Raw genomic sequence first — 18,795 nt, 5'->3', positions numbered from 1 at the left:
CCATAAATCCTAATCATCATTGCAACTAAAAACCTCCAATTCCATTTTTTTTAATTGAGTAAAAGTGAGGGGGTGATGTAAGGATTGGCGCACATATTAACTCCCAATCAACAATGTAAATTTAAAAAGTGCACATATGTTGTTTTATCCTGTATATGGCTGTTTACTTGATTGCAAACAAATATTTAAGGATTCAAATTATAACTATACTGACTGAAAAAAAAACTGGGTGGTAAAAGACTGTCTAACTTCAAAATATTGAACAGTACAGCAAAACTGCCGCACAGTTAATACATGGGAGATTATAACTTATAAGATTAACTTCCTCGTTCCCTTGTGAAATTGTATATTGTCATCATAAGATGAAGCACATTCCCAGTATTTCGAAGTATTTCCGGAAAGGGAATTTCAGTATAAGATAAGGAACACTTTTTTGTCAAGTTGCATAACATGACAAATTAACGAAAAGCTCTTACATTTAATCACTAACATGTACATAACTCAACTTACGTTTAGCACCTTGACCTAGTCGATTGGCTCCGCGAGTAAGAAGAGGATAACACCTGCACATGTCAAAAGCATTTTCTTGTCATCAAAATTTTAACATTACTGCTGTAGAGTGAAGAGTAAAAATCCCATCACACCTGGTATGTCTTTGGTCCTTTTTTAAGTAGATAACCAACACTGTTTAAATTATCGATGAAAGTATCCGTATCAGGTACTTTCAAGGAAATCCTATCTGCCAGACTGTATATTTCCTGAAAAGTAAACAACACATCCGTTTTTTTATCGAGGACATAAACCATTGACAGAATGCAGGGAAAAAAATAGAAAGCACGTACAGATACTGAAAATATATCTTTCTGTTCCAGCTCCGATTGCTTATTAAGGGCATTTAGAAAACGCTTTGCTTCTTTCTGTTGACTCATCCCTCCACTTCGACCAAAATCCACAACACCGTGTTCGTCAACATATTTATCATACAGGGATTCCTTCATGATTTCAACAGCATCCTGCATGATTGATGACAATGTCATTACAGAAATGACTCAAGGAATTCATGACAAGAAAAAACATGATTGTTACTTTAAATTTTATTGACAGAAAACAATGTAGTAGTTGACATACTCCACAATCGGTATTCAAAATCTATAAAACTAGTGTTACATGACTTTAAAGTATTAGTAGAGGCTAGAAATAGTTTTGGCCATGTTCCGCTATGTATTAAAACCTTACTTATGAACGAAATAAATCGATTTACTAATTTTAAAGAAAGGCTGGAAATATTTTTGACCTACTATAAGTGTGTTTCCATGTCATCTCTTTGCAAGGGTTATTAGTTGTAGAAGAGCTTTTCGTCTATATATGAATGGGGGCATTATTCTTCAAGTTGGTCTTCACGAGTTTTTATTGAAGTTGAAGAACCGAAAGATGATTAATGCTGTTAAAATTATTCAGGTCAAACTAAAATGTAATACTAACCATTGCATCTTGTGTAGTTATTTCTACTCTCAAGTCCAGCCGAGCACGAGCTTCAGCTAGCCTTACTAGACTTTCCAATTGCCTTGCTGTTATAGGAGTACCATCAGCCGAAACGTTATGATCTCTAAGTTTTAGATAAAACTTTTGTATGATGTCTGCTGCTGGCTTGGACATCCTTATTAAGAGAAATCAGAAAAGAGGCAGAAAATAAATACTGTGAAATTTCTTGAGGGAAATACTTAGACCAAAGTCAAAAGGTAGATGTGACATTGAACCACCTAGGAAAGACAAAACTTCTTGCATAAGCAATGTATTTGCGAAGAAGTTGACCGGGTAATGGAACAAAATCATTGTCTCTTCGTCTGTCAAGTTTCAACTTTGAAATTAAAGAACCAGATCTAGCACCCAAATCTACCCCTTCAGCATTCTGTGATGCGGAAGCTCTTGAATCGGAAGGTGGATCTGGTCAAGAAGTATATATTTCACTAGTGAATCTTGAATTTCCAAAATGCAGGATGCTCTAGTCTAACCAATCTAAAATATAATGTAAGAGGGAGAGATAACCTCCGCGTCGCTTTTTAGATGCCTGTGAGTGTTGGCCGGACCCAGTATGAAGCTGCAAGAAACATTTGAAACATCAATCTCTAGTACCGAGTATCAACAGAACCATAAAGAAACATAGGATAGGAACAAATGAAAAATAATAAACCAAGAAGATTGATTTGGTAGAAATGTGAAAGCATTCGGCTATTGTTTACTGTGAGAAAAGATATAACATGCAGAAAACACCCAAATATAACATGCTGAAAACACGATATGATTGCATATAAGCCATTCGGCAAACTTCTTTCCTTTTCAATATTCTTATAACTCCTCCCGCTTTTTTCTGTTGGTCTGTGTGTGTATCATGTGATATCTTCAATACATCATAAGTTCAAACCTCTTTACCAACTTAAGTTCTTTACTTGAGAAGAAGAGTAGCTTCGAGATCAAGTAATCCAAGATAAAAAAAGGAAAGGATTAACCTAGAATAATCATGCAGAAATGAAAACTACCAACAGTTAATAATTCATGTCCTTGACACAAGCAGATACATTTGTTGTGTTAACTATTAAAGAGACTACAGTTTGGAAATAGTCTAATCTAACAACTGAAAAGTTCAAACCAATAATGAAAACTCAGTAATACATTTAAGCATCATTGCTATATTTGTTATTTATTCAAATGTCAGGATGAGAAGCCGATATGCCATTCCGATCAACCATGAATAAGATATGAATGTCATGTAGTTTATGAACAAAAGTGAACATCAACACGAAGTAAGAAGACAGTAAAACTTACTGACATAATGTGCTCCGAGACTCGTTTGTCCAAAAGTTCATCAGGCTTGTCCAGCAATATGAAAATTAAATCAAAACGGGACAACAGTGCAGCACTCATTTTTAAATTTTCATTTACAGTTTTTGCCCGGCTGCGATTTTCATTTAAAGAAATTGTCAGGAGAAATTATTTGCTTGGTTACATGACTAGCATTATGTGAAGGGTGTGTTTGGAGTGGTGGTATAGGATGGAATGGAGTGGAATTGAATAATCTAGTTATATGTTAAAAAATTGATGTTACATCACTTTATTCCATTCCACGACGATGACGACAACAACAACAGCAACCAATCCTTATCCCACTAAGAGGAGACTCATTCCATTCCATTCCAATCTTTTCTTATACCACCAGTTCAAACAAACCTACGAGAAAACGGAAATAAGGGATATAAATGAACTTATGTAACTGCAAATATATACATGGATAAATATGAGATAGATTATTAAAATTAAAAACAGAATAGTACGAAAAATTGAGGGGATAATGAAGATTAAAAATGTTACTTATAATGACCACCAACAGGGTTTGCAGCGGCTAAGACAGAAGTCCGGGATGATAAACTTGCTACCAATCCCGCTTTTGCAATGGAGACACACTGTTGCTCCATTGCCTCTAGTAAAGCCTGTATTGTGACAAATTTGAAATAAGGCTTCAGTTAAGATATATTAAAGTAACCAGAAATCGATCAATAGTTACCAGAGAACAAACCTGATGCTCTGAAGACATTTTATCAAACTCGTCAATACAGCACAATCCACTGTCAGCCAGCACCATAGCACCTATCAGGAATCACAACAGTTATTCACAGAAAATAAGAGCTAATTTTTGTAAACGATCACAGCAAAATCAGTTAGACCCAATCATATCCTTATTGATAGCATATAAAAAGAACATTTTCCCCCTCTTCTCCACTTTATCCAAAAGTCATTATGTCAGACACTATCCAAGATAAACTAACAAAAATTTGCAGAGCTTAAGGAAATAGAGACAAGCACTAGAAAACCATGTCATCATTCAGCTCACCGCCAAGGAAGTAATCCATACAACTTGGCCAGAAAAGAACTACAGATAACTTAGCTTCCTGGCTTATTAAATAAATTCCACATTTATCATAAAGAAAGATTTCAACATATGGAACACAGAAGAACATCTCGAAGAAATAAACAATAAAAGGTAACACGAAAATGCAATTCAAAGACATATTCTATAAAGAATAGTATCAGTTATGACCAATAACTAGTAATCCACTAATTCCGTAAATAGTGCAGTACACATTGAGTCATGATTTCACAATTTCAATGGGTGCAACATAAAAAGAATTTAAAAGCTTATACCTGCCTCAAAAGCATAGTCATTGGTCATAGGATCCTTCACTACAGCTACTGTGAGGCCAGCTTTAGTTGTTGCGTTACCACAGACATAGATACCACGTGGAGAAACAGCTGCTGCTGCTTGTAACAACTGGCTCTTACCTAGACCAGGGTCGCCTAGAAATTTGAAATTGCAACACAACCAATTTGTAAATTTTTATCCTGTCTCCATTTTGCAAACTTCTTAATGAAGCAAGCATTTTCGACACAAATAAATCTACTTCTCCATTAGGAAAATCATTTCTGAATGTTTGATTCCATTCAAAATTGCAAAGATAACACATAACATACCTACAATTATGACATGAATATCTCCCCTCACAGGTACCTTATTCTGATCCATAGAATGCTTTCGTACACCACCAAATAATGCTAGAGTTATCCCAGCTGTCAAATTAACAGCAACCTATTATTTGATTTTCCCCTTGACTACTAATTTTGGAACATATGCCCCATATATTGACATTGAAGTGTCAAGAATGCTCTAGTCACATTCTTAACAAACAATTTCTAACAGTGCACATGCCAGCCATGAGATTAATAAGTCATGAAAGTGAACATAAGTATGACTGGCTAGTGAGATTATGAATTTTTTAATCGAGCTAGCAAGGTTATACTAACAATTACAGAAGACATAAGAAACATGTCACCAAACAAGTAACTAAAAGGGTGGACAAGGGCATGAAACTTCTGTCACTGCGGGGTCTAAAAAATATCAGGTGCGCATAATCTTAGCCTGAATGGAGAGGCTATTTCCAGCAACAGAACCAATGAACACCAGCACCAAATCACAAGACAGCAATGTTACATTGCGGCATTGCTCTAAGGCTCGCCCTCTCACTAAACAAGCGACTAAGGTTATTACACATATTTCATCACGAAATGGATATTTACCTTTAACAAGCTCGTGTCCATAGATGGAAGGGCATATAGAGTGAAGGATTTGCCGAAATAAATCTGGACCATGCTCCTCTGCAAATTTCACAACAAATTCTAAATCCTTCGATGAAAATGAAAACAAATCAAACAGCTCAGTTGGTCTAGCTTTGACATTAGAGTCTTGCGAATCATCAGGTATCGACTGTGACTTTGAATTCATAATGGATACAGCTTCAAGATACAAATAGTAAAATCCTTGGTTTTTGTTCTTTGACTTCCCTGTATAAATACCCACAAGCTGCATCAGGTAAATGGCTCAAAAGAGAATAAATTTGCATTTGATATAATAGTAGTTGAGGTATTTAAAGCAGGGATAACTCTTAGCCTGACCTAACGATAAATACTTGTATGAACTAAAACCGAATTACCCAATAAAGAACAAGCATGTGATAACGAAGTAGTAAATTAGTACAAAAATCCTTGTGACAAGTGATACTGTCGGTTATTGATAGATAAGTCTAAATAACTGATGTAACCGCATCTACCGGTGTACAACATTATGAAATAACTGACTGGTATCGTGTATCTTACATGAAGATTTGCTAATAGCTCTGGTTTTTCTAAATTCTAAATGGTGTAAGTTTTAAAGGTAGTATTTTAGCATACTTCTTATGCATCGGTTTTTGACAACAGGAAAGAAGTTATGTAGCCTTATGAATTAAGCAGAAGCTGGTTCAATCAAGGTGTCCTAAAGAACTCATGTTGTACAGGAGAACATAATATGATGCTAAGACACTTATATTATCTATATTGCATATTTCAGCTTTAATAAAATTAATCTGTTTGAAGCCAAATACAAATACCACAGCACTTAAAGAAATAAATAAAGAATATTAAAACAGTTTAAACATATACCCAGGAACAACTTTAATATAGCTTGGTTATCTTTGCTCGCAAACTTTAATTAGCTTGATTTCACGTCAACATCCAAGCAAGTTGTAACTTGTAATACAAGCCAGCATGTAAGGTGGATAACTAAAACAAGCAATTAGAAAATCATACCTCCTCCAATATCCATGTAATTGTTAATTCCTTTGATAATTCCAGTAACCGTCACCACATCTCCAGGAATGCATGAATCAACAAGATCTTGAGTAAGTTCACATTCCACTGTTCGAGGCACTCGTCCTTCCTCGTGATCTTCATGTTTTAATAATTCTTGAACCCTAGTCCATACATGCATTGAAAAGAGATTTAGTAATGAATGAGTGGGGAAGGGGTAGCCAAAATATAATAAAAGAATAGAGATTATGAGTCAAGATCTAGGCTCACCTTATTTTCTGAAAATCAATGGTTTGAGCAGTAGATCGCAATGGATTGAAGATTTTGCTTTTGCATCCATTCAAATTGCAAGTTGACGGTGGTGAGAATTTTCCATCGGGAAATATACGCGAAATACTTTCTTTGCACTTACTGCATTCAAAACTCATCTCTACCACAAGAGGCCTGACGGTGCTGGCTTTCACAGCGGTACCACGCACTGAGACAAGCTTGTCTGTCAAATCCCCAAATGATGTTAAAATGCCTATTTTTTCTATACAATGGGAAAACCTCCACTATAGCAAGCAAACATTAGGAAAACAAAAAAAAACAGTACAATGATTCTATGGTATACCAATGTAAGCTGCTTTTAAGTTCTTCAACGCAATCATGGTTTCAGGACAGTTATGAAGACGGATGTCTACTTTGGCAGAAAGCTCCATCTTATCACTCTCCCATTTAGAAAGCAAAACCTGATTCCAGTTTATTATTATTTAATTCGTATAAAACCCTGATCAAGCCTAAGATATCCACTTGTTTGTGAAATAAAATAAACAACTTCAAGCATACCTTGTGAACAGCAACACTCATGCATAAGAGAGCAATTTTAGGTTTCTCCGTTAACATTTCATAAAATTCCTCAACATGGTACATATGTTTGAGCTGCTGAAAATCAAGTGGCAATACATAGTTTCCATACTCATTTTTCACCTGTCATCACAATTCAAAAGTTATATGTATACCCGGGATGGATAAAACAAATAAATCATGTCGACACTTTAAAATTAAAATATATAATATACTTGCATTCTACGGAAAGAAGCTTATAAAGCTTTAAAATCCAGAGAAGGGGCAAGAATTCGAAGCGATTAAAAGAGCTTATAAGCACTCGCTATTTGTTTAAAAGAGCTTATAAGCACTTCCATAAACTGTTTTTTTCTCCTATCTCTCAAATAGCTTATTTCAAACTGTTAGGTTATCTTCATTACCTCTTCAATTCTAAAAAGAGTTCATACACAAACTCTTGTATAATAAGAGCTTATTGAATAAGCACTTAACTAAATTGTACAACCGGATGTAACAGATTCTTTTAGCTATTCATCTCTCCACTATTCCACAAACTAAATATACCAGAACCTAATTGAAAACGAATACAAATAAAATAGCACTGTTAATCTAGTTTTCATAACTTAGGTTTGGTACAATTATATAGATGCTTCTTTTATTTGAAATTAGAAACCTAATATTGACCTATGATAGATGAAATTTGAAATTCCTAACTAACATGGAAAATCAATTCAAATTTGAACAAATTTGTAAGGAAATGAAATGGTTGAAGAGATGAGAGTAACTGCAATACCTGAGAAACAATGTTTTGGCCTTGTGGAGAAGAAAAGAAAGAAAAAAGAGAAGATGTGAGATTGAGCCAGGTTTTTTCGACGGTGAAGAGTTGTTGAGGAAAGTAATAGTCCATTAAACCGAATGAATCCATGGAAAATGATCCGGACCCATGCCGGATCCTCTGCTCCGTCTCTTCTGCAGTCCTGTGCATTCCGTTTCCAGCCTAACTTGTTTGCAGTGCTTTTCGCGGGAAAATGTGAAAGATAAAAAAGAGTTTTCTTTTCCCTTAAGTTTTTAAAGTCCAAAAAAATTCTCTCAATTTTGTAATAAATGCCCTTCTAATTTCTTAAAGAATAAAGAAATGAAATGTGTCCCAAATTTTTAAATAATTTCTCAAACTATCTTAGTTTTAAAAAAAAATGTCAAGGTGTAGGTGTCAGATCAATTGACGCATACCCTTAATTTTTAAGAGGGGGTGTCAATTGAATTGGCTATAGCACATGATGTTGTCAATCCAATTGGTGCTCATGTGTACTAAATGAGAAGAGACATCAATTGGTTTGGCGCCTCAGTGTAATGTGTAATATATATTTTTTTTTTGTATAAATAAAGGTGTTATATGATTCATTTTTCATATCTTTTTTTATTATATTGCAAACATATTTCGTTTTCGTCGCCACTATGGAAAATGATTTATTCGAGAGACAAGTCTCTGATGGAAATGATGTTTTGGAATATATGTCATTTCGATCAACTAAAGAGGGAGTTGGTTCGTTGGTTAGATGGAAAAATACCAGAAGGAGAAAAAATTAGAAGTATTGAGAGACTCGATAGCGTACGTGGTTGGATGTAAGTAAAAAATGATAAGGATGTTAGGGAAGTGATGTTTGGACCAGATGACATCAGTTTGGTTGTTGTAATCCGTTAGAAATGTTGTTTTTAAATATTGTGGTTAAGTATTTTCATTTGTTTCGATATTTGTTGTTTGTGTTGTTTATTTAGACCTGTTTGGTTTTAAGTGTGCTTAAGTTGGAGTGATGTTTGTTGTTAACCTTATTGTAACAAAAAGTTATAAGGTACTAAATTATGATGCAGAGGTTGCTTCTAGATTGAGACATTTTTTCTTATTGTGTCCGGGTTGACGACATATACTACATAATCTTATCATTTTATCAACTGTATCCATTTTTGTTCTAATACGCGTGTTGTTTCGTTGTGTCAAACTATGTTCCCTTCATATGGAGATCAGTATTCCTCCATTACCAGCACTGAAAAGCTTTCGTTATACACATTCATGACGGTAATGGCCTTGTAAACATCGAATAGATGGTAGTAAGCGTCCTGGCGAGTATGTGCACATGCCGCAATGACATGGGAGCAAGGAATACGGAAGGCCTGGAACTTTCCACAGTCGCACCAACTTATGTTTAGTCTGACAGCATGGGATAAATTTGGCCCCCCTCATTGTGGTATATTGTTCCTTGAAAACTGAAATTTTTCCTATGACGGTCAAAGATTTTTACCGCGTGTGTGCTAGCTTTAATAGTTTCCTCTTTCATCATTTTTATACAATATTCACTGAATAATTGGAGTGACATTAACACTGCACTCCATCTTTCACATCTGGTTGCGAAGGTAGATGCCAACCTAAATAGGTTGTTCTGACCAATGCGGTTATTGGTAGATTTCTAATGCCTTTGAATATACTGTTCATGCATTCCACAAGATTTATTGTCATGTGTCCCCATCGACAATCTTTGTCAAATGCCCTTGTCCACTGCTCTAATTGTATGTTATTCATCCACCTTACCACATCTGCATTAGACAATCTAATTTCGTCACGGTAATGTTGAAATGACGACTTAGTTAGAGTTTACCCTGCATTTACCACTTTTTTGTGAAGGTTCTTGTCTTTGATTGCACGCATGAAGTTTTATGCGATATGTCTAATGCAATAGACATGGGTAGAAGGAGGATTATGCGATCCGTTATCATGGTTATTGTGAGCACTCTCAATGGCAACATGTCTATTTGAAATCAAATAGAGATTGACTTGTGGAGTGACATGTGTCAGACTGGTTACTCACAACCCCATATCCATCAAAAAAATTGATCGACAAACACATAAACCTACGACACTAACATGCCAAACACTCAACCATAATACCAAGAGCATACCCCGTAACACCACCAACAAACAAATCATCATCAAGACACCCAACATCACTATGTACTAAACACATCACCCAACCATAGCCGCCTTATCCAAAACACTCAGCGATCATTTAACACCAACCGTCCCTCCTCCTACTATAGCCAAGAAGCTCAAACATCACGAAACCAAAACATGCAACAACCATATGGCTACCAAACACCACAATAATCATTTCAACATTTTCTCGATGCATCATTCACACCAATGTCGCCCTTCAATCTTCCTAGTCACCCTCCAATAACTCAAACACAGCTCAACTACTCTGGCATGGATCACAAACTCAATTATGGCGATAACACTTCATTGCATACAGAGGATTATGTGGATTTGTCTGAATATCTTAGGCAATTTCCTACAGGTGGTAGTGATGTTACTGGGCCTTCAGATACTCAAACATCTGGGGTGAATCATCAACGTGGATTAGGGTCACACGTTCGGGTAGCTAAGGGATGTGGAACCGGAGGTCGGTTAGGTCATCCCGGTCAAAGACATTAGTCTTTTTGGTTAACGTATGTAAACACATATTAATATTAATATCAATTGGTCTGATTTCGAATTTTATCTAAAATGTACATTGTTTTTCAAAAAAAAATTACGAAACACACATAGGTGCAGACCAATTGACGTCTCCTTTATAACTTAACACACAACCACCAATTAGATTGGTAGCACTAGGTGCACTAGCCAATCCAATTGACGTCACCTCTCTAAATTAAAGAGCATATGTCAATTCATCTGACGTCGCCTCTTTAAAGTGGGGTACAAAGTGGATTATTTTGAAAAATAAAAATAAAAAATTAGATTATTTGGATCAAAAATTTATGTATCCCTCCCTCGCAAATTATAATTTTTTAAATTTATTAAATAATTAATATATTTGATTTATATATAAATTAGATATATCAATTATTCAATAAATATAAAAAATTATAATCTATTTTTAATATAGTATATAAGGAGTAGTTTTTTAAAAAAATGAATAAGTTTTGAGAAAGATATATAAATATAATTTTTTTAAATGATGACATTAATTAGATATTTATAAATCAAAATAATAGTAATAGACACATTAATTTCTCTGGAGAGAATCATTACTCCGATTTTAAATGATTGATTAGTGTAGTGTTATTAATTCTTTCAAACCCTGTAAAAACTCAAAATTACCTTTCATTGTTTGAGATTGAAATCTTTATGGAGAATGCATCTAATGCAATACAAGTAAACATTAGTTAAATTTCAAAATCGGAACACAACATTCCACAATTGAATTTCAAACACACCTTTTAGAATTCAAACAACCATGATTTATGCATAACCCTTACACTCATGATCATAACATGTATTTCATTAAACCCTTCCAAAAAAAATTCTTACATTCTTATTCAAAAAATTTGCCAACAAACACAATTATATTGTATTTCGACATCAAAATGAACAAAATCTTTTAAAATTATAAGTAATATAATGTCTGTCATTGATGATTATTGAAATAGCTTATTTTTTCGCCTTAAAATTCAAATAATCATGATTTTTGCATAACATATTTCATTAAACCCTTTTAAAAATTTCTACATTCTTATTCAAGATTTTCACTTACAAATACAATTTTATAATATTTCGACATCAAAAGAAGCAAAATTGTTTGAAATTATAGGTAATGTACATGTCTATCATTGATCATCATTGAAATAATCTATTTTCCTGTAACATGAACGCATACTAGAAATAGGCATGACAACGGGGCGAGTCGATGACGATATTTACCTTCCCAAACCCAAATTCGAATCTCCAAGTGATCCATGTTCTCTGCCCCAACCCCATCGGGGATGGAGAATTAAAACTCAAAGTCGGCCCAAACGGGTTTGGTTGGGTTTTGATATCTCTATCCTGCCACCATCCATTTGGTGAAATAAATTTTTTTAATAGAAATATTTATATTTTTCAAAATCAAATTACATTACAAATAATAAAATAAAACAATCTCAAAAAAATTTAGGCATACATTTCGGATATTTTAAATAATAAATACAAATCAAAATATTGAAACATTAACCACATATTTAATATTCTAAATTATCAAAATTAAATAATAAAATATATAATAATATATATGGGGCAAGTTCTGGGTGGATACTAGTGTTCCCATTACCCGACCCATCCCTGAAGTTTATAACCAAAGAATACCCAAACTCAGTCAAAGTGAATTTTCTCCGTCAAATTCGGGGTGGGTATGGGTTATGTTGTTCTACCTATCTAGAAATTATAATTTGGATCATTGAGGGATTGGTCAGAAGATTAAACTTTGGATTCTTTGAATGTCGATTGGAATTGTCTTTTTTTATGGGTTCTCTATATGATACATGTAACACCCCGATGAAATAAGGATAATTATTTAATTTAAATTAATAGTATATTTATTAATTTAATTAAATAATTGGATTATTATTATTGGATTATTATTATTATTATTATTGGAATAAAAGTTGGAATTAGAAAAGGTCCCATTTGGTAAAAAGAGGTTTTCACGTGAATACAGAAAAACGACTCAAAAGTGGAAAAAAGGAAAAGAGCCAGAGAACAAGGGTTGAAGAGAGGAAGAGCTCGAAGCTAAAGGATTGCCGGATTAACTCAGGTAAGGGGGGTTTATCATCGTTTAATGGGTATTATGGGATAACATGTAATGGGTAGTGATAAACCATTGATTTGACTCTGATTAGAATGATGTATGCTGAAATTTGTGAAATATTGGATGAACGAAATATGGGTTATAACTGAAGAAAATTCGTAGGAATTAGATGTAATAATGTTAGAACTTGTGAAATTGAATAGGGTATGATTCGTGTTAGATGATATGAACGAATATTGTGTAAAATTGGATTGTGGAAGGTGGAATTGGAGAGATCTCGTAGCAGAGAAAACCATAGCAGATCTGGGAAATCTGGTTTCTGGTCATACGCGTATGGCACTAGGCAATACGCGTATGAGATGGTCTGGTACGCGTATGGCACTAGGCAATACGCGTATGGATGAGGAAGATGATGTTTTGAACGTGGTTTGGTCTCTGTTGGTACGCGTATGAGGAAGTGTTACGCGTAGCATACGCGTATGAGATGGTGTTACGCGTATGGGATTTGGTCAGGAGATGGGCCATACGCGTATGGGACTAGGCAATACGCGTATGGGCAGGTTTGTGATTTTCTGGGCTGTTGTTGTGCAGTTTTTTTGGTTGTTCAGCTGCGTAATGTAATTTAGCTGATGTATGATACAGTATGGATCATTTCCCGTTGTTTTGAGCAGTGTAGGTATTAGTAGAGTGTGCTAATACTGTGATTATTAATTGGCATGACCTGATATGATTTTGTGATAATATGCTGATGATGTATGATTGTATGCATAATGCTGTGAATGTATGTATTATGTGGAATGGACTGTTTTATGGCTTAGAGTGTGAGCATATGTCCATTGTGGATTGTTGTTAATGTTGTATGCTAGGTGAGTTAGCGTGCATATTATGGCCTTTATGGTGGTAGCTAATTCCCATGGTGAGGAATTAGTGAGTGAGTTATTGTGGATTGTTGTTGATGTTTGCATGCTAGGTGATTAGCGTGCATAGCATAGCCCTTGGGGTGGTAGCTAATTCCCATGGTGAGGAATTAGTGAGTGAGTCACTAGGTCTCAAATGAGTGGGACTAGTGAGCTTGGTAGCCGTATCTGGATTTGATCGGTGAGGTTGAACTATATGTTCACGAATAGTCGGTACCGCATGCATGGAGTCTCATTGCATAATGTATGTATGCATGGCGTATAATATGAATGGATGTATTCCAATATTATACGTGTTGTTTGGTGATTGTGTTGAGTATGATTTTGGAGTTGATATTGCCGTTACTGATTGCGTGATCTGATTAGGGTGATTGAATGTGTTAACTTACTTAACATTACATGATAATTTATAATGCTTATTATATCGATTGAGGAACTCACCCTTACAACTATTTTTCAGGTAACGAGCAGTAATTGAGTAGGAGCTAGTGCTTGGAGTCTAGTGTAGTTCCTTAGTGGGTCATGCTCTGGTAGATGTAACATCGGGATGGGATGTTTTAAATGTTTTATTGTTGGTTGTGAACCATTTTACATGTAATGTGTTACATGTTTTGCATGATTGAATTGGTCTTTATCCGCTGCGTATTATGCAAGTGTTTACCTTGTTTTAATAAAGAGCATGACAGTTATTATGGTGAATGGTGTGAAGTAATTGTGTGACACCCTTAATTGCATATTTACTCTGATTGATATATTGTTGAATTAATTAAATATTTGGGGTATTTTAGAAGGGTGTTACATTAGTGGTATCAGAGCATAGTCGGTCGAGTCGAGTCGTAATTATTCTGTTTCCCTGTACGTGATAGGTGTTGTGTAACCCTATCAATACTTATTGTTTTAGCTTGTTGGGTTTTCAGAATAGAGATGGCTGGAAGAGGTAGACACGATGCTGCGATTGCTGAGGCTCTGGGTATGCTAGCTGGAGTACTTGGAGGGAACCCGAATGTTGTGGGAATGGGAGCTGCTCGTCAACTGAGTGAGTTCCAAAAGAACAATCCTCCAATGTTCAAGGGAGCATACGATCCAGATGGTGCTCAGAAGTGGTTGAAGGAGACCGAGAGGATCTTCCGAGTGACTGAGTGTGCCGATAACCAGAAGGTCAGGTTCGGTACGCATATGCTGTCAGAGGAAGCAGATGATTGGTGGGTTGCTACCCGCTCTGAGTTGGAAGCTGCTGGGAATGCTGAGATCACTTGGGCGGTGTTCAGAGAGAGATTCCTGAGGAAGTACTTTCCAGAGGATGTCAGAGGAAAGAAAGAGATTGAGTTCTTAGAATTGAAGCAGGGCAACCGGTCTGTTACTGAGTATGCTGCTAAGTTCACAGAGCTGTCGAAGTATTACACTCCCTATAACGAGGCTACTGGGGAATTTTCAAAATGTGTGAAGTTTGAGAACGGGTTACGTCCCGAGATCAAGCAGGCTATTGGGTATCAGCGGATCAGAGTGTTCTCTGACTTGGTTGACTGTTGCAGGATTTTCGAACAGGATACCAAGGCCAGAGCGGAGAGCTATCAGCAGAGGGTTGATAGGAAGGGCAAGAATCAGAATGATCGTGGGAAACCGTATGCAGCTGGCAAAGGTTTCCAGAGACAGAGTGGGATGAAGAGGCCTAGTGGGGGAGACTCCAGTGCCCCTGCTAAGTGTTTCAGGTGTGGTCAGGCTGGACATCGTATCCATGAGTGTACCAGTACTGAGAAGAAGTGTTTCAAGTGTGGAAAAGGTGGTCACTTGGCTGCAGATTGCCGGTTGAAGACTGTGACTTGTTTCAACTGTGGAGAGGTGGGTCATATCAGTCCACAGTGTCCTAAGCCGAAGAAGGAGAACCAGTCGGGAGGCAAGGTTTTTGCTCTATCGGGTTCTGAGACTGCTGCAGATGATCGTTTGATCCGAGGTACGTGTTATATTAATGGCTTTCCTCTTGTAGCTATTATTGACACAGGTGCGACTCATTCCTTTATATCCTTGGATTGTGCTGTGAAACTTAAGTTAGAGATATCTGAGATGCATGGAAGTATGGTGATTGATACTTCTGCGAAGGGTTCAGTGACTACTACTTCAGTTTGTTTAAATTGTCCTTTGAGTATTTTTGGTCGAGACTTTGGGATGGACCTTATGTGTCTTCCATTAGTGCAGATTGATGTTATCCTGGGTATGAACTGGTTGGTGTTTAACCGAGTTTATATCGACTGTTTTGATAAGACTGTGATCTTTCCTGAGATTGAGGAAGGAAAAAGTTTGTTTCTATCAGCAAGGCAGGTGAATGAGGCAGTAGCAGATGGGGCAGAGTTGTTTATGCTGTTAGCGACTTTGGAGGCTAGAGATAAACTGGTGATTTGCGATCTAGCCGTGGTGTGTGATTTTCCTGATGTGTTTCCTGAAGAAGTGAATGAATTACCGCCAGAGCGTGAAGTTGAGTTCTCGATTTATTTGGTACCTGGTACTAGGCCGATATCGATGGCTCCGTACCGTATGTCTGCTGTTGAGTTAACTGAATTGAAGAGTCAGTTGGAAGATCTGTTGGATAAGAAATTTATTCGTCCGAGTGTGTCACCGTGGGGTGCACCAGTGTTATTGGTTAAGAAGAAAGAAGGTACTATGAGGTTGTGTGTGGACTACAGGCAACTGAATAAAGTGACGATCAAGAATCGGTATCCGTTGCCGAGGATTGATGATTTGATGGATCAGTTGGTGGGTGCGAGTGTGTTCAGCAAAATAGATTTGAGATCGGGTTATCATCAGATACGTGTGAAAACTGAGGATATTCAGAAGACTGCTTTCAGAACAAGGTATGGACATTATGAATATTCTGTAATGCCTTTTGGTGTGACTAATGCGCCTGGAGTATTTATGGAGTATATGAATAGGATTTTCCATCCGTACCTAGACAAGTTTGTTGTGGTGTTTATTGACGACATTTTGGTGTATTCGAAATCTGAAGAAGAGCATGCTGAACATTTGAGAGTGGTTTTAGGAGTTCTTCGAGAAAAGAAATTGTTTGCTAAACTGTCTAAGTGTGAATTTTGGTTAGAAGAGGTTAGTTTTCTTGGTCATGTGGTTTCAAGAGGTGGTGTTGCTGTTGATCCTTCTAAGATAGAAGCGGTATCTAAGTGGGAAGCTCCGAAGTCAGTTTCTGAGATAAGGAGTTTTCTTGGACTTGCAGGTTATTATAGGAAATTTATTGAGGGATTTTCTAAGTTGGCGTTACCGTTGACGATGTTGACTAGAAAGGGGCAAGCGTTTGTTTGGGACTCAAAATGTGAAGAAGGTTTCCAAGAGTTAAAGAGAAGGTTAACCACTGCTCATATTCTGATATTACCGAGTCCGTCGGAACCATTTGAGGTTTTCTGTGATGCTTCATTGTTGGGTTTGGGTGGTGTTTTTATGCAGAATAAGCAGGTTATAGCTTATGCTTCGAGACAACTGAGGGTTCATGAGAGGAACTATCCGACACACGATTTGGAGTTGGCAGCTGTGGTATTTGTTCTGAAGTTATGGAGGCATTACTTGTACGGGTCAAGATTTGAGGTTTTCAGCGACCATAAAAGTTTAAAGTATTTGTTTGATCAGAAAGAGCTGAATATGAGACAGAGGAGATGGTTAGAGTTTCTGAAGGATTATGACTTTGGTTTGAATTACCATCCGGGTAAAGCAAACGTAGTGGCTGATGCATTGAGTCGGAAATCATTGCATATGTCTATGTTAATGGTTAAGGAATTGGATTTAATTGAGCAGTTTAGAGACTTGAGTTTGGTGTGTGAGAGTACTCACAATAGTGTTAAATTGGGAATGTTGAAGTTAACGAGTGGTATTCTGGATGAGATTAGAGAGGGTCAGAAATCCGATGTGCTTTTGGTTGATAAGTTGACTCTAGTGAATCAAGGTCAAGGTGGTGAATTCAGAGTTGATGAGAATGGTATTTTGAAATTTGGTAATCGGGTGTGTATTCCGGATGTTACCGAACTTAAGAAGAGTATTCTTGAGGAAGGACATCGTAGTGGCTTGAGTATTCATCCTGGAGCTACGAAGATGTATCATGATTTGAAAAAGTTATTTTGGTGGCCAGGAATGAAAAGAGAAATTGCGAGTTTTGTTTATTCTTGTTTAACTTGTCAGAAGTCAAAGATTGAGCATCAGAAGCCGTCTGGGCTAATGCAACCGTTGGCTATTCCAGAGTGGAAGTGGGATAGTATCAGTATGGATTTTGTTTCTGGTTTACCGAAGACAATTAAGAATTTTGAAGCTATTTGGGTGATTGTTGACAGATTGACAAAATCGGCTCATTTCATTCCGATCAGAATGAATTATGCGTTAGAGAGATTGGCCGAGTTGTATATTGAGAAAATTGTAAGTTTGCATGGTATTCCGTCGAGTATTGTTTCGGACAGAGATCCTAGATTTACATCGAAGTTCTGGGAAGGTTTGCAGAGGGCTTTGGGAACTAAGCTGAGATTGAGTTCTGCATATCATCCGCATACTGATGGTCAGACTGAGAGGACGATTCAGTCATTGGAGGATCTTTTGAGGGCTTGTGTTTTGGAAAAGGGAGGTGCTTGGGATTGTTATTTACCTTTGATTGAGTTTACCTACAACAATAGTTTTCATTCGAGCATTGGTATGGCACCGTTTGAAGCTTTGTATGGTAGGAGATGTCGGACACCTTTATGTTGGTATGAGTCCGGTGAGAGTGTTGTGGTTGGACCGGAGATTGTTCAACAAACTACGGAAAAGATTAAGATGGTTCAGGAGAAGATGAGAATTGCTCAGAGTCGTCAGAAGAGTTATCACGACAAGAGGAGGAAGTCACTTGAGTTTCAAGAGGGAGATCATGTGTTTCTTCGTGTTACTCCGATAACTGGGGTTGGTCGAGCTTTGAAGTCGAAGAAGTTGACACCTCGATTTATTGGTCCTTATCAGATTTTGGAGAGGATAGGGGAGGTAGCCTATCGTATCGCTTTACCGCCGTCACTTGCGAATTTGCATGAGGTTTTTCATGTGTCTCAGTTGAGGAGGTACATTCCTGATCCGTCGCATGTAGTCCAAGTAGATGATGTACAGGTGAGAGATAACCTGACTGTTGAAACATCACCTATGAGGATCGAGGATCGAGAGTTGAAGCAGTTGCGGGGTAAAGAGATTGCTTTGGTAAAGGTAGCTTGGGGAGGACCAGCAGGTGGTAATGTGACTTGGGAACTTGAGAGTCAGAT

The 18,795-nt window shown here is 36.8% G+C and overlaps 1 protein-coding gene across 1 annotated transcript; it reads right to left on the bottom strand.

The window, feature by feature from the left end:
* Nucleotides 1–230: 230 nt before the first annotated feature.
* LOC127125854 (probable DNA helicase MCM8) lies at nucleotides 231–8,050 on the bottom strand. Its single transcript, XM_051054702.1, has 17 exons — nucleotides 7,793–8,050; nucleotides 7,003–7,143; nucleotides 6,788–6,905; nucleotides 6,445–6,667; nucleotides 6,175–6,338; nucleotides 5,128–5,391; nucleotides 4,525–4,620; nucleotides 4,198–4,350; nucleotides 3,572–3,642; nucleotides 3,367–3,485; nucleotides 2,824–2,953; nucleotides 2,047–2,098; nucleotides 1,761–1,944; nucleotides 1,483–1,657; nucleotides 843–1,013; nucleotides 645–758; nucleotides 231–563 (listed from the first exon to the last, which is right to left on the bottom strand). The coding sequence occupies exons 1-17, from the start codon at nucleotides 7,982–7,984 to the stop codon at nucleotides 513–515; spliced, it is 2,418 nt and encodes an 805-aa protein (XP_050910659.1). The 5' UTR covers nucleotides 7,985–8,050; the 3' UTR covers nucleotides 231–512.
* Nucleotides 8,051–18,795: the final 10,745 nt, after the last annotated feature.

This window comes from Lathyrus oleraceus, chromosome 3 (assembly GCF_024323335.1).
Source record: "Lathyrus oleraceus cultivar Zhongwan6 chromosome 3, CAAS_Psat_ZW6_1.0, whole genome shotgun sequence".
NCBI classification, from domain to species: domain Eukaryota; kingdom Viridiplantae; phylum Streptophyta; class Magnoliopsida; order Fabales; family Fabaceae; genus Lathyrus; species Lathyrus oleraceus.
Note: the sequence above shows the minus strand (reverse complement) of the source record. Positions and strands in the feature narration are given on the sequence as shown.